The sequence below is a fragment of the Acanthopagrus latus genome, chromosome 7, assembly GCF_904848185.1.
Source record: "Acanthopagrus latus isolate v.2019 chromosome 7, fAcaLat1.1, whole genome shotgun sequence".
Classification (NCBI taxonomy): Eukaryota; Metazoa; Chordata; class Actinopteri; order Spariformes; family Sparidae; genus Acanthopagrus; species Acanthopagrus latus.
In genome coordinates this window covers 2215099-2230123 of record NC_051045.1, presented here as the reverse complement: position 1 = coordinate 2230123, position 15025 = coordinate 2215099, and the positions used below count along the sequence as shown (strand labels likewise).

At 46.0% G+C, this 15025-nt stretch overlaps 1 protein-coding gene across 3 annotated transcripts in view; it reads left to right on the top strand.

Annotated features, from left to right (window-relative positions):
• Positions 1-15009, top strand: part of lama5 (laminin, alpha 5) — a 79554-nt gene extending 64545 nt beyond the window's left edge. For all 3 annotated transcript variants that reach the window (XM_037105385.1, XM_037105384.1, XM_037105383.1), the window contains exons 40-80: positions 134-217; positions 954-1184; positions 1784-1897; positions 1994-2124; positions 2259-2339; positions 2449-2663; positions 2828-2928; positions 3049-3232; positions 3320-3460; positions 3566-3717; positions 3811-3921; positions 4403-4514; positions 4634-4807; positions 4890-5086; positions 5167-5283; positions 5453-5607; positions 5854-5983; positions 6123-6225; positions 6324-6437; positions 6574-6756; positions 6963-7105; positions 7247-7426; positions 7556-7695; positions 7920-8082; positions 8217-8350; positions 8519-8684; positions 8886-9020; positions 9323-9474; positions 9668-9800; positions 9963-10109; positions 10266-10396; positions 10503-10661; positions 10984-11113; positions 12007-12161; positions 12242-12431; positions 12528-12665; positions 12784-12943; positions 13040-13170; positions 13288-13381; positions 13479-13598; positions 13872-15009. In XM_037105385.1, the coding sequence (XP_036961280.1) occupies positions 134-217; positions 954-1184; positions 1784-1897; positions 1994-2124; positions 2259-2339; positions 2449-2663; positions 2828-2928; positions 3049-3232; positions 3320-3460; positions 3566-3717; positions 3811-3921; positions 4403-4514; positions 4634-4807; positions 4890-5086; positions 5167-5283; positions 5453-5607; positions 5854-5983; positions 6123-6225; positions 6324-6437; positions 6574-6756; positions 6963-7105; positions 7247-7426; positions 7556-7695; positions 7920-8082; positions 8217-8350; positions 8519-8684; positions 8886-9020; positions 9323-9474; positions 9668-9800; positions 9963-10109; positions 10266-10396; positions 10503-10661; positions 10984-11113; positions 12007-12161; positions 12242-12431; positions 12528-12665; positions 12784-12943; positions 13040-13170; positions 13288-13381; positions 13479-13598; positions 13872-14020 (5880 nt within the window). In that variant the 3' untranslated portion in view covers positions 14021-15009. The remainder of the gene's footprint in view (positions 1-133; positions 218-953; positions 1185-1783; positions 1898-1993; positions 2125-2258; positions 2340-2448; positions 2664-2827; positions 2929-3048; positions 3233-3319; positions 3461-3565; positions 3718-3810; positions 3922-4402; positions 4515-4633; positions 4808-4889; positions 5087-5166; positions 5284-5452; positions 5608-5853; positions 5984-6122; positions 6226-6323; positions 6438-6573; positions 6757-6962; positions 7106-7246; positions 7427-7555; positions 7696-7919; positions 8083-8216; positions 8351-8518; positions 8685-8885; positions 9021-9322; positions 9475-9667; positions 9801-9962; positions 10110-10265; positions 10397-10502; positions 10662-10983; positions 11114-12006; positions 12162-12241; positions 12432-12527; positions 12666-12783; positions 12944-13039; positions 13171-13287; positions 13382-13478; positions 13599-13871) is intronic.
• The last annotated feature ends 16 nt before the right edge of the window (positions 15010-15025 follow it).

Sequence of the window (15025 nt, the reverse complement as noted above, 5' to 3'; positions counted from 1 at the left end):
AAATACCCCCGAAACTGAGTCTGATTAGAAACATACACAGACACACAAACATGCATTCAGACGTGAAAGTTAAAAATGAATCCCTTGCCTCTTAAAATCCTCCCTAATCTGCTGTTTTTTGGTCGTCCTGCAGGGTAACCAGATGACCCTGGTGTTCATAGAGAGAGAGTACTCGTCACCTGAGGAGCCTCACCTGGGAATCGTTCACATGGTGGAGGTGAATTCTTCTGCACACACCATCACGAGTTGTTTAAGCTGCAGCTCCAGCCCACGCAGACCGGCAGCAACACGTCGGATTTGCTCCAAGAGATGGTTGTCTTGGTTTTTCTGTATTGATCACTCGAGGGAAACATGAGGTGGAAACAGGAGACGGGGAAAAGATTTAGCAGTTTTCTGACCTCAGGGTTAATTTATCCTCTCTCTGCTATCTGAAGCTGCTCGTATCGTTTTAACCAGAAACAGACGCGATGTTGCTCTCGCCAAATCCACCAGACTCCCTTTTAAGGAACAGTAATTATATCAGCATGAACCACACACTTCACTTAAACTCCACAGAAACAGAATAACAGTCAGGAACCCGTTCTAACGATCACTGACTCTGGTTCTGTGGAAATAAAAACCTTAATTCACAGAGTTGGATGTGAAAATGTTGACGGAGGGCGGACATCCGAAAAGAGTTGAACTGGAATGATGAACAAAGAACTTTTATTCTGATTCTGAAGAGTTTGAATGAAGTTTGCTTTACGATGTTAAAATGACTGTTTTTGTAAATGGAGTCTGGTGGATTTGAACGACAGAGCAGCTTTTTCTGGTTGAATAAAATGGATTTTACTCTGCAAGAAGAAGGTTGATCTCTGTGTCTCTGCACTTGGAATAACGAGTCTGAAGCTCTCAGTGACAAAAACAAAACGTTGACGATCACTGTGGAAACTCTTCGTCCTGTTTCCTCTCAGGGAAGCTTCCGTCACGCTCAGACCGGCAACTCGGTGTCTCGCGAGGAGCTGATGATGGTTCTGGTCGGTCTGGAGTCTCTGCAGATCCGAGCCCTTCACTCCCAGTCGGCTCACTCCGTGTCGCTCCGCGGCGCCGTGCTGGAGGGCGCCAAGGACCTGTCCGCCGGTCGCCATGCCAACAACGTGGAGATCTGCATGTGTCCCGCCAACTACCTGGGCGACTCGTGTCAGGTGAGGGAACCGCCAGGAGAGTCAGTCAGTCTTCTATTATTAGATCTCCAGTTTTATGTTCAAAAGCATGATAATGTTTTGAAGAAGTTGGTGAGTCAAGAAAGTTAAAGAACATCTTTAACTTTATTTATCATTTTGTGATGTTAAACATGTTTGTAGAAAACAAATTAGAGTTTTATAATCAGTTCTGATAAAAAGAAAATGTCAGTTTCATCATAAATCAGTTTATTCAGGTATTTCTTTTAGCAAAGATGTAAACGTTTTGATTATTATTTTCATTTACAAATTACACATTTTGGGGAGTTTTGAACAAAACAAGTAATTTGACGACAGCTCACATCCTGGAAAATTTTAACAGCTTGTTAAAAATTATTTTCTGGCATTTTAGAAAGAAACGACCCAAAACATCAGTGTATAGCACATTAAAAACACAATTTACAATTCAAAATGTGTCACAAAGACAACATCTAACATTAAAATAAGATTTTTTTAAAAAGTAATGTGTTCAAAAATTGATAAAATAAGTAGTCAGAAGATTAATCATCAATCAATAATGTCAGTATTCGTCTCTCACGCTGCTGCTGATGTTTCCTGTGTAGAAATGTGCTCCAGGTTACTACAGAGACACCATCGGTCTGTTTCTGGGGAAATGCGTCCCGTGTAACTGTAACGGACACTCGGATCAGTGTCTGGACGGTTCTGGAATCTGTGTGGTGAGAATCTCTTCCTCTCTTCTTGACATCGTTCCTCCTCTAACACTGGTTTTTTAAGCTCAGTGTCATGGCCTCGTTCTCCTCTCTGACCATCAGGGCTGCCGCCACAACACGGACGGCGACCACTGCGAGAGGTGCCAGGGCGGTTTCCTCGGCAACAACACTCTTGACGGACAGGCGGTGTCGTGCTCCAGTTGTCCGTGTCCTCTGAGGGTCCTGTCCAACAAGTCAGTACAGTTTTACAGTCTCTCTGTCTCTGTTTCCTCCTCTGGTTAGTTTGTGTCATCTTCTCACAACCAGTTCCCTGATTCCTCCGATATCATACGAGTAACGTCTTGTGTTTTTGTTTCCCTCTGTGTAGTTTTGCAGAAGGTTGTGAGAAGAAAGGCGACAGGATGCAGTGTCTGTGCATGCCGGGCTACGCTGGGCCGCACTGTGAGAGGTAACGTGTTACGTAGTTTAGAGATTTAAACGCATCAGGAAATGACGAGAGAAAACCTTGTTTAAAAAAAAAACAAAAAAAAACACGTCCTGCTTTGTCTCCAACTCAGGTGCGCCCCTGGTTACTACGGCAACCCCATGGTGCTCGGCAGCACGTGCCAGCTGTGCCACTGCAACGACAACACCGACCCCAACATGCTGTTCACCGACTGCCACCCGCTGACCGGAGAGTGTCTGAGCTGCATGCACAACACGGCCGGGCCTCACTGCGACACCTGCGCACCTGGTTACTACGGAGACGCCATCACCGCCAAGAACTGCAGCAGTGAGTTCAGCGCTGTCCTCAGACCAGCTTCATTCGATCTATTCAGACTGTTTAGTTGTTCAGTAGAAGCTTCAGTTGAAGACAGAGAACAGCATGATGGATTCAAGTCCTTCAGAGATGGTTTTTTTCTGCAAATTAAAAATTATTTTTCTACTTCATTACAGAATGCGACTGTTCTCCATGTGGCACCGAGTCATGTGACCCTCACACCGGACAGTGTCGCTGTAAACCTGGAGTCAGCGGGCCGCGCTGTGAACACTGTGTGGTGAGAGGAGTTCTGTCCTAACTGTCCTAAAACCCGATACAACGAGCCGTGTCTCAGACAAACTAATCCAGGAAGTGTTACGCTCTGTCTTCTGCCTGAATCTCCTGTGTTGTTCCTCAGGACGGCATGTTCGGCTTCAATTCCTGCAACGGCTGTCGTCAGTGCGACTGCGAAGCCTCTGCGGCTCTCGTCCAGCCGTGTGACCCTCAGAGCGGTCAGTGCGCCTGTCAGCCCGGAGTCAACGGACCGAGCTGCAAACAGTGTGCTCCTGGACACTGGGACTACGGACCCAACGGGTGCAGGAGTGAGTGAATACTGAGGCTGAATATCAAAGCTGAGCTACTTTTATTTTATCCCAACTCAACTCGAGTCTTCTCTCCAACCCATTCAGAGTGCGACTGCAGAGGAGGTTCCTGCGACCCTCGCACAGGAGAGTGTCGCTGTCCTGACGGCATGATGGGAAAACAGTGTGACACCTGCTCACAGAAGTACAACGTGCCTGTCGACGGCCACCAGGGCATGCACTGTGAACGTGAGTCTAAACACTCGCACATTTTAGATGTGTGACTCACAACGAGAACAGAGCGATTGCAAATTCCAGGAAAGGTGAAATGAAGGGTGTGTGTGTTCCTTGCAGCGTGCGACAGCTGTGTCATCGTCCTGTTGGAGGATCTCGACAAAATGAATGACAACTTCCACTCAGTCGCCGGTCAGCTGAAGAGTCTCAACGCCAGCTCCATGGCCTGGGCTCAGCTGAACAACCTCAACAAGACTCTGGAGGACGTCGCTGTGAGTGCACACACACACACACACACACACACACACACATTAAAAGTAGACGTTGCAGAAAGTTGTTAAAAGATTTTCCCATGATTCTCCCAGCGGGCCGTAGAGAACTACAACAGCACGCTGGACGAGAGCCGGAGTCGAGCCGAAATGCTGGACGCTGAGATCATGAACATCAACGATGACATCAGTGAACTGCAGGACAAGGTCAGACACACACACACACACACACACACACACACACACACACACATACACACACACACACACTTTCTCAGGCAATCTGGATAAATTACACATCATTTATTTGAAGGCATTAGCAGATCCTGACTGCAAAATAGTGGATCTCAACATATCCGTCTATCTGTGAGATTGTTGAGTTCAGAAAACAAAAATATTGAATATAACATTTTTATTCTCCTTTTGGTACATTTCTGTGAGTGATGATTAAGAAATACGTTGATGATTACTGGAATTTTAAGTTTTGCCCACATCGTTTCTTATTACAGAACAGAGAAAGTGAGAAAACCTTTTTTTATACCTCTCCTGCAGAAAAGCAACAACTATTTCTTTTTTTAAAAAAATATTGAGGAGGAGTCTCCAGTTTTTCGTCTTGTTCATGCCACAAAATAAATAGTCTGTTTTCATGTAGCAGTGAGCGTGTTGTGACGTCCTTGGTGTTTTTCAGACGATGGGGATGATCGACCGGGTCAGTGACCTGCGGGACAGTACCAACAACACACACCAGAGGGCAGAAGACCTGCTGTCCTTCATCAACAACATCACCATGGACATAAACGGTAGGACGACGAAGAAAAAGCGCTCATCTAAACCTCTAACAAACATTGCTCATGTCTCATTCCCCCCTAGAGAAGATTAAAAACCAGACGACTGATCAGATGCTGTTCTGTCTCCACAGATATCATGCTGATGGCGAACCGGTCGTCACTGAATAAGACGGAGGCAGAGCAGGACGATGACGAGCGGGAGAGGAAGATGAGGGAGGTTGAGGCCATGCTGAGGGAGATGAGATACAGAAGCTGCGTGGGACAGAAGAAAGTGGCCAACAAGGAGAAGACCGAGGCGGAGAAACGTGAGTTTATCCACTCCGTCAACACAAACTGTAGATAACAGATTGTAGATGTGATCATCTCACTCTCCGCGTCCTCTGCCAGTGCTGGATCGCGTAAATAAGGAGCTGGCGGGTCGTCAGGGAGAAAACAACGACTTGGCCAAAACTATCAGAGACCGTCTGACTCGCTTCAACTCGGAGATGATGGATCTCCGAGACGCGCTGAACGAAGCCGTGAACAACACCGCCAGAGCCTCGGAGATCAACAACGTCAACGAGAAAACCCTGGAGGACAACAAGGTGAGCCGGGAGACCAACAAAGAGCGGTAAAGAGAGGAGTAAGAGGACGAAAAAAAACACTGACTGTGTCTCCGTCACAGAGGAAGATCGAGGACCTGCTGGAGAAGCAGAAGGAGGTGAATGACCAGCTGCAGATGGCCGAAGATGACGTCGCTCAGGTGAACGACGTGCTGACCATGCTGCACGACTCCAAAGAGGTGAGAGCCAACAGACACACACACGGCGGTATTTCCTGTCACACACCTGCTGTTTCAACTCCACTTTTCAGAGGTGATGACATGTGACAGGGTTTCTTATCTGGACTCAACGTAGAGATGTTGCAGCCGCGCTGTTTGTCTCTCTTTGACGCTTTAACGTCTTTCTCAGGAGTACGAGCGGTTGGCGGCCAAGCTGGACGGCGCCAGGACCCCGCTGGCAAAGAAAGTGCAGGACTTCGGTTGGGTCGACTCCAAGATTCCTCTGGTGGAGGAAGCAGAGAAACACGCTGAACTGCTGAACGCTTTGGCCATGAACCTGTCCAGGTACAGGACTTCTTAGCTACTGTTTATTAAGTGTGTTAATCTGGTAGAGGAGACGGACAAACAAGACCGATCGCCGTCCCTCGTGGTGACAAAAACGCTGTTAGTAAAGATGTTCTGTAAGGAAATTCCTTCAAAATGATAAATTCAACTGCAAGTAAAAGTATTTGATCAGCTACTTTTGATCGACTTGTCCCTCTCCTGTCGCGTGGAATACATGAGTGAGCTGTTTTCTTGGTTTTTCTGCAGTCTGGTTGAAGAAACCAAGAGGGACGGATTTGTGGACATAACAAACACTTACAACAAGATCATCAACAGCATCAAGGCGGCAGAGGAGGCCGCCAAGATGGCCGACAAGGCTGCCAACGACACTTTGGAGGTACAGGACACACAGAAACACTTTTATTGTTTCCTCCGTGTGACCTCATGCGTGCACACATTAAAATTACCTTCACGGCTGGCTTCAAATTGTGTCTTTGTTCTTGTCAGGCTTGTAATATTTGTGTGTTTGCGTGCAGAACATAAAGGACCAGGACCTCAGCCAGGTCGCCAAATCTCTGAGGAACCACAGCATGGAGCTGAAGGACGAGGTTGAGAAGTTAGATGATGAGCTCAACAACGGTAAACACAACACATCTCCACACCGTCTTTATCCAAGTGGTTCATGACATCAGGTAAAAGTCGGGTGTTAAATCTTCGTCTCGTTTGTTGTTTTTCAGACCTGAAGCCGCAGCTTGAAGACGCCAAGAGGCGGCTGGACGAGGCGAAAACCAAACAGGCTGATGTGATGAAGGACCTGGAGACGGTTCAGAACAACCTCAACTTCACTCTGAGTACGCACGTCACACACACACACACACACCAGCAAAATTACTCTAAATGTCTTAAAATGAAGAAAACGGTAATGAAGGAATCAGTCGTGGATTCATCTCGTCTTTACTTCCGTCCTTCTGTCTCTGCCATGAGCAGATGTGAGTCAGGAGATCAGCGATGCGAAGCGTGCGGCGGATGTGGCGAACACCACGGCCACGCAGGTCAACGATGCCCTGCGTCCCATCAAAGAGCAGCTGGACCAATGGCAGCAGACCTACGGAGACGCCAACGCCACCAGCGATGACATCAACAACGCCCTGATGGAGGCCAACAAGACCGGTAGGAACCTGAAGGAGAAGAAGAAGAAACATATTTAATTTACTGATTTCCCTCCACGACCTCCCATCCTGTCTCCTGTCTTCACTCTGTCCTGTCCAACAATGTCATGGAAAACGTTTCAGAAACATAAACAACAGCAAACTATTAAATAAATCATCAACGTGCAAACGAATGTGTCATTTAAGGCGACGCTTGTCTGTCCTCAGTTCACTCGCTGGGTGAGACGATTCCCTTGCTGATGAAGAAGCTCGACAAACTGCAGAATCACTCGGTACAGATGCCAAACATCTCCGAGAACATCGACCGCATCCGTCAGCTCATACAGCAGGCGCGAAACGCCGCCAGCAAGGTACACACACACGCACACACACACACACACACACACACACACACACACACACACACACACACACACAATTAATAACGTCTGTCTTCCAGCAGTCTCTGATGTTGTCGGTGCCCCTTTTCTCCTCCACTCTTCTCCGTCCAGGTCAGCGTTCCCGTGAAGTTTAACGGGGAGTCGGGCATTCAGGTCCGTACTCCACGTAACCTTGCTGACCTGGCATCCTACACCTCCATCAGGTTCTACATCACTCTGCCGGAGGCGGCCCGAGCGAGGCGGCAGGACAGCAGCGTCAAACAGTTTATCTTCTACTTCGGCAACAAGGATGTAAGCATCACCACTGCAACCGAGGAGCTCCTCTTGTGCTGTTTAAACTGTTTAATCTGATGTTTTTGTGGCAGTTTGGTGTTTTTGAGGGGTGTTTGTCGTTCATTTCTGTCCGTCCGGTGTTTGTAGTCCAGTACGGAGTTCATGGGCTTGACGCTGGAGGGGAAGAGGCTGCACTGGTACTTTAACGTCGGTGGAGAAACTGCTGATGTGTCTAGTAAGGAAGACATCAAGTCTGATGGAAACTTCGACAATATTGTGATAGACAGGTAGGAAACCCACATACACACCATAAAATATGAATGCATATATAGATATGTACTCATTATGACAAGATGACAGACATTTACATTTTTTAACAAATCTGGAAAACACGCCGAAGAAAAACTTTCCCAGAAAAAAATCAGGGCAAAATATTTTCAGGGAAAAATGTTTTCATGGATGGAAATTTCTATATTAATATCTTCCTACCTTTCCATGTGTGTGAATGCAGGATCCTTCAGTATGGCAGGATGTCCGTGTTGTCAGAAGGTGGCAATGAGTGGCAGACAACGAGCTACAAAGCCGAAGTGGAGGCTAGAGGAGATCAGGGGCTGCTCAACCTGTCCACCAACAACACTGTTTTCTATGTGGGAGGATACCCGAGTACTTTCAAAGTAAGTGCACAGAGGGCTGCGTGCTGTTGTTGTGGTTGATGGGCTCAGTCATGGTGAGAGTCGGAGTATTCATGCACATCCAGTACACATCCGCTGGTGCTGACTTCCTTATCTTTATTCTCTTTGTCTTTCAGCCGCCTGCTCCGCTGGCTCTGCCTTACTTTAAGGGCTGTATCGAGTTTGATACGCTCAATGAGGAAGTGCTCAGTCTGTACAACTTTGAAAATATCTTCAATCTCAACACCACTGTGGACAAACCTTGTGGCAGGTGAGGTCATTTACTTCGAAACCTCTCGTAGACTAGACGTTCACTTTTCTACGTATAATTTGGAAAATGAAAAGTTTCTGATCAAATTATCTTCGTCGCTCTTTTGGCTGAACTCACTCTCACATTTTCTATTTTGACTTCATAATGGGATAAAATGTAAAACAACAGGTCGAAGCCCGCGCAGCCTAAACCCTGGGAGAATGACGCAGCGTATTTCGACGGCAGCGGCTTCGCTGAGATCACCTTCACTGATGAAGCCACTCGCATGCAGCGCTTCGAACAGGAAGTCAGGCTGCTGTCACACAACGGAATCCTGCTCCTGCTGCATAACGAGGTCAATGCTTTATTCAGTCAGTCATTTTTTTTTTTCATAAGTAATCACTTGATTTATCACGCTAACATAAGCTGTATATTTTAATTTTTAAGATTTAATCAGTGTCGGCTCCAGTGTACAGTATTGGTCAGATTTTAAATGTTGTCATATTGACCACGAAAGCTAAAAGTGTTTTCTCTTCACGTCTCTGTCCTCCATCAGACTAAGTTCATGTGTCTGGCAGTTCATCAGGGCAGACTGAAGGTTTTGTACGATTTCGGCGACAAGCTGGAATCTGTGGAGCCTAAAGATCCTTCAGATGGATCCCTGATGATCAGCAACGCTGAGTCCAAAGTTGTAAGTCTGCCGCATCGGTCGCCGTCTCTCCGATGTGTACGACATGTGTATGACAGTTGAGGGAACAGAGATCTTTGGGAGGCAAATCAATAACATTAATTTTGACTTTTTTTCTGTCATTGTTCTCAGAATTGTGACAGAAGGAAAGACAAATAATTTCTTGTTAAATAATTTTTTTAGAAATTTAGGCCTTTGGGTGGAATTTAAAAAGTTGAAAAAAAAACAAAACACCATTTTCAGTCTTGGTACTTGAAGTTTTGTAACCCGTGTTAATGTGCGTCATGTTGTTTGTAACTCTGTAGGTGGAGATCATCATCATGCGTTCGCCCACGTTCCGTGTGGTGGTGAGGATCAACCGCGCTGGTCTCTACACCCACCATTTCACAGAGGCCATCCCCATGTTCACGGGCAGCTACTACCTGGGAGGAGTACCGGAGAAAAAGATGCCTGCCAAGTGAGCTGCACATAAACATAAACACAATGACAGCACCTGTTTTTCATCCTACGGACTGAAGTGTGCCGCAGATATTCATGATCAGTCAATCGATACAGCTTTCATTGAGAAAATGTGAATTCATATTTCAGTCGATTAAAGATCTCCGTGTCTGTGTGGCTGCTTCATTCTCATCTGTGTCTCCTCTCTGCAGGTTGAAGTCTCTGTTCTCTAAGCAGGGATCTCTGAGGGGCTGTTTCAGGAACGTCAAGGTCGGCGGCAATCACGTTGCCCTGAACACGATGACGAGCTTTGGAGTCAGTTTCGGCTGCAAAGACAGCGTGCTGGTGGGAAAACTATCCGTCATGCTCAAACATTAGTCGTTGTCTTTGCTGCTGTTGGTTTCCCTTATTTCTATTTTAAAGCACTTTTTAATGTCTCTTGCAGTGATAGTTTGTGTTAATCTGCTGTGTGTGTGTGTGTGTGTGTGTGTGTGTGTGCTCATTCAGGTGGCTCATGAGGCTCATTTCTCCGGTCAGAGTTACCTGAACTTGGCTCTGACAGATATTCCAGCCCTCAGGAACTACAGCTTCCACGCCAGCTTCGGCTTCAGAACCGAGCAGAAGGACGGACTCATGTTCTACCACCAGGATCAGGTCGGACCAGCCTCTCATATTTGCCTTTTTAATTTGTTTCTGCAGGCTGAACTGCTGCTGTCTTTTCCTGCTCGACACATTTTTAAAAGTGTTTTTGGTCTTTGGTGTGTGTGTGTGTGTGTGTGTGTGTGTGTGTGTGTGTGTGTGTGTGTACAGGACGGTGTGTGTCAGGTGTTTTTGCTCGAGGGCCACGTGGTGGTGAGAGCTGGCAACAGTGAGATTAAGACGAGCAAGACGTACAACGATGACAGCAGCCACCACGTCATTATCTACATCGACATTAACGGGTAAGTCTCACGTGTCTTTGTCTTCCGTGACGCCATCACACTTTGGAACAAATTCAGTTGTAAAGAAACATTTGTTGAAGCTGTTTGCTGATGCTTCACCCCTCAGGATGCGTCTCTACATGGACGACGTGCGTGAGCAGGAAGTCAGGGGCATCCGTTTCGACAACAGCGCTGTCAGCTCAGGAGGAAGCACCTTCCTGGGTGGGATGCCCAACCAAGGCCTCCAGAATCTCACTGGATGTATCAGCAATGTTTTCATCAAGAGGTGAGATGAGTAGAGATCAGGAGGAGCCACAAAGTTCACTCACATGCTTTAATTATGATCATCGTTCACAAATGTTTCCAGCAACCTCCACCGATCAGTGCTGCAGTCAGGTTGATAAACAGGAGTGAAGATAAATCCACTTTTTTAGAATCACAAAAGTTTAAAGTGATCTCTGAGCTCTCCTCCCGTCTGTAACATCCTGTCTCTGCACCCGACACCCGAGAAATTACATCCACAGATCCAAAGATCAGGAGAAGGTGGAGAGAGCTGATGTACTGATGAATTCAAATCTGAATCTGAACATTTTGTCTTTTGTCTACAGCATCGGGGACAAGGAGATTTTAAACCTGCTGGGGGCAAAAGATATTTTCAACGTTCCTATGCAGTGTCCTGCTGCCAAAAAGCCTCAGCAGATCGTTGCTGCCCAGCCTAAACACAGCAACAAACCCAAGGTACACACTAACACTGCTCTTCCCACAAATAGGAAGCAAACCAATGAAAAAAGGATTTTTTTTCTCCTTGAAAAAAAAATTTCACGTGGTTTCACTCGACAAAAGAAATAATCTCACACAAGGAGGAAAATAATCTCCTGGTGGGGAAATCACTTTGTTCCTCACATGAGAAAAACTGACAAAAAATGTTTTTCCACCTGTAAAAATACGAAAGAAAAGACATTACAGGAAAGAAAAATATTTTTTATCCACCCCTCAAAAACAATTCTCCTGAGGGAAGGAAGGGAGGGAGGAAAAAAAAAAATCCGGAAGATTTTTTTTTGGAGTAAAGGAAAAATATTCTCATTTTCTCACACGTGGAAAAATATTTTTTAAAAAGCATTTTTTTCACAAATTTTTCCATCTGTTAAAAAATACAATTTTTGAATTATGCCAGGAGAATTTTTTCTTTTTAAATCTAGGAGAAGTAATTTTAAATTAAAAAAAATGTAAGATCTTCTTTTTATTTATTTAAGTTACCAGACAAAAAAATCCATTTGCGTGAATTTTCATAATTTATTTATTTATTGGTCTTATGCTTGAAACCAGGTGGGAAAAAAATCAGGATTTTTTTAAAATTTATTTATTTATGTTTCCAATTCTGAAACTGGGAAACTTTTTGAATAAAGTTTGGAAAAAAAAAATCTCCTCCCAAACTTTTTTGTTTTTTTGTTTTGTTTTGTTTACTTGGTATCAAACATGAAAAACAAAAAAAAAAAACATTTCTTTTTAGGATTTTTTTTTTCATCACATTTTCACCCAAAAAAAATAAATTCCTCATTTGCCCCTCAGAGCTTCTGTAGAAACACAAAGTGAACCTCTGAACCCTGTAACAAGATTAGATTCTCTCTCAGGGAAAGCACAGGAAGCCGTCGGGGTCTCGCAGTCGTAACACCAGGGAGTCGTGTCAGAGGGAGCTGTCGGACCAGGAGACCGGAGCGACGCACTTCAGCGGCTCCACGCATGGATACCAGAGATACGACTCGCTGCCCAGCTCGCTCAGCTCCATGTGAGGGTCACACAAACTGTCAGATAACACTCACGCTTCATGTCAGCTTCATGCCATTTAATCACACTCTGTCTCTGCAGGCCTCACATCTCCATGTCGCTGAGGATCAACTCCTCCGACGGTCTGGTGCTGTATGCAGCTGGCGGGCAGCGCGGCGCTGTGATGTCACTCGGCGTGTCAGACGGCCACCTGCTGCTTCTGTTGGACGGAGGGAAGAGGAAGGTCAGCCTGCGGAGCCGCAAGAAGTACAACGACGACCAGTGGCACACGGTGAGGTCGCACGCCGGGGTCAAGCGACCGGGTCACCGTTTATTCTTTCGCCTGAATTTCTAACCTGCTCCGCCTTCCGTCTTTGTGCCGCTTCAGGTGTTTATAAAGCGTGAAGGAGAGAAGATCAGTCTGATCGTGGACGGGATCAGCGCTCAGTCGAAGAGAATCCCCGGAGGAGACCGGACTCGACTCACCGGGCCTTTATATGTGGGAGGAGTCCCGCCCTCGCTGACGGTAAAACATCCGGACTCCACATCACACACACGAGGTTCAGATACACGGCTGAACGTAATAAAAGCAACATTATGTGTATCATGAATCATGTGTCTGTGTTGTTCTGTTAAACCTTCAGGCTCCGGGCTCCGGTGGTTTCGTCGGTTGCGTCAGGGACTTGACGCTGAACGAGGCCCCTGCAGGAAGTCCCGCCCACAGCCAGGGGACGGTGCCCTGCTTCCAGGACCCTCTGCAGCCCGGAGCGTATTTCTCCGGTCAGGGAGGAAACATGGCAATAGGTGATTATCATTGCTTCTTCTTCTGTGGTTTTTCCTGTTTGAGTCCTGCTGTGCTGAAGGCTCTCTCTCTCTCTCTCTCTCTCTCTCTCTCGGCAGATGAATCTTTAGTTCTGGGTCGAGATGTGGAAATCCAGCTGGAGGTTCGGCCCGTCTCGGACTCTGGGCTGCTGTTGCATGCTGGGATGTCACCTGACCAACACCTGACCGTGGTCCTCAGTCAGGGAGAGGTGAGACCACAACAACACGACACAGTTTCTTCTGTTTCAGTCGTGTTTTTCAGTATGTTCCGACACTACGACATTATTCTGAGAAAGCAAAACCTGAAAAAGTGTTTGTGTGTGTAGGTGACTGTGTCAGTCAACACCGGCAAAGGTGAATTCTCTACCTCCTTCACTCCTGAAGAATCTCTCTGTAACGGTCGCTGGCACACCATCACAGGTGAGCTCACGTCGCCATCTTGTCTCTGCCCCTCGCTGAGTTGGTCTGCTGTCAGTCTGAGATGATGAAGCACGTTGTGTCGTCTGTTTGTCTCCAGTGGTGAAGAAGAACAACGTCCTGCAGCTCCACGTTGATGCAGCCAGCGAGCACAGCGTCGGGCCCAAACAGAGCCGCTCTGCAGGGGCCAAAGAGACCGTTTACCTCGGAGGGGTACCAGGTGAGCACACACACACGAACACACACACTTCTGTCTGTGCACGTTGCTTCCTGACTGGTGGAACTTCAATAGATACTTCACATCCTTTATTTTTTCAAACCGCTGTTCATCTGTTTACTACGGTGGCCCATCAAGTCAAAACACAGCAACATTTCAGAAGATGGGAGTGTTGTTGTGTTTTGTAAAGTGTTGTCTTTTTGATATTTCCTCGTCCTGTTCGGTGAAGCGGTGGGAAGCTCTCTGTAACGTGTTGTTCCTCTCTCTGTCCACTAGATGGCGTCACAGTTCCGGGTCTTCCTGCCGGCCTGCCAGCGTTCCACGGCTGCATCCGCCGGGCGTCGATCAACCACAGACCTGCCATGTTGTCCAAACCGCTCGCTGTGCACGGAGGCGTGGGAACGCAGGGCTGCCCACTCATGTAGACACACACACACACACACAGTCTTATCCTCACATTCCCCGACTACAAATTACTGGTGGTGGGTGTCATGTTACTGTAGCTAATTTAAAATATATATATTAATATTTATTTTCTATTTTCAGAAAAATGTATATTTTATATTTTCCTGTTTGTCGTTGCAGAGTTACTGGTTTGTTTTTGTGCTACAGCAGTGACAACTGTCTGCACACAGAGATGCACTGATACACATCACTCACATATAAACGCCTATAATCACAAATCAATGATTACATGTGTAGTATATTGTAAATAAAAGCCCACGCAGCTTGATTTTTTTTTTCTAGCTTTTTTTTTTGCAAACAGTTGGTGAAAAAAATACATTATGTTGAGAATTTTTGTCCTTTTGGCAACAAACAAATCCAAGTAAATAATGTATGCGACTGTTTATCGTGCATCTCTAGCAGAGAATGTTAAGAATACCTACTGAGTCGGTACACTGTGAACACTGTAATGTATGAGCAACGTCCTCAGGCAGCACAGATGGGAAATGTTATCTGTAACGCGGACTGGGACTGGACGTCTGGGAATATCAGAGTTAATTAAGTCTAAGTCATGCAAAGATGAATACATTTATCATTAAAAAGGGGCAAGAGCAGGCGTGTCATTGGCTGCTCTCTTAATGGTCTTGCACATTAAGGTTTTAGTGTAAAAAGTAATAAAACATCAGGAAGATCTCCACGTTTTATGTCACGAGTTGTCCGATGACATAAACGTCAGACTCATTCCCACATCCCGTCCGTCAGCTCCAGTTCCAGGCAGCGTTTCTCTTCTCTATTCCGTCATTAATATAAACATGTACCAAACATGAGTGTGAAGCTTGTATGTAATATAACCACTTTTTAAAAAAAAAATATGTCACAGAAAGAATAAGCTTGTTTCCCTCCTCTTCACTCCCGCCCCCCACTTGTGTTGTAAATGTATTTCTGAATAAAGTTTTTTTTTTCATACAAACTTTACTGTTGAGTGT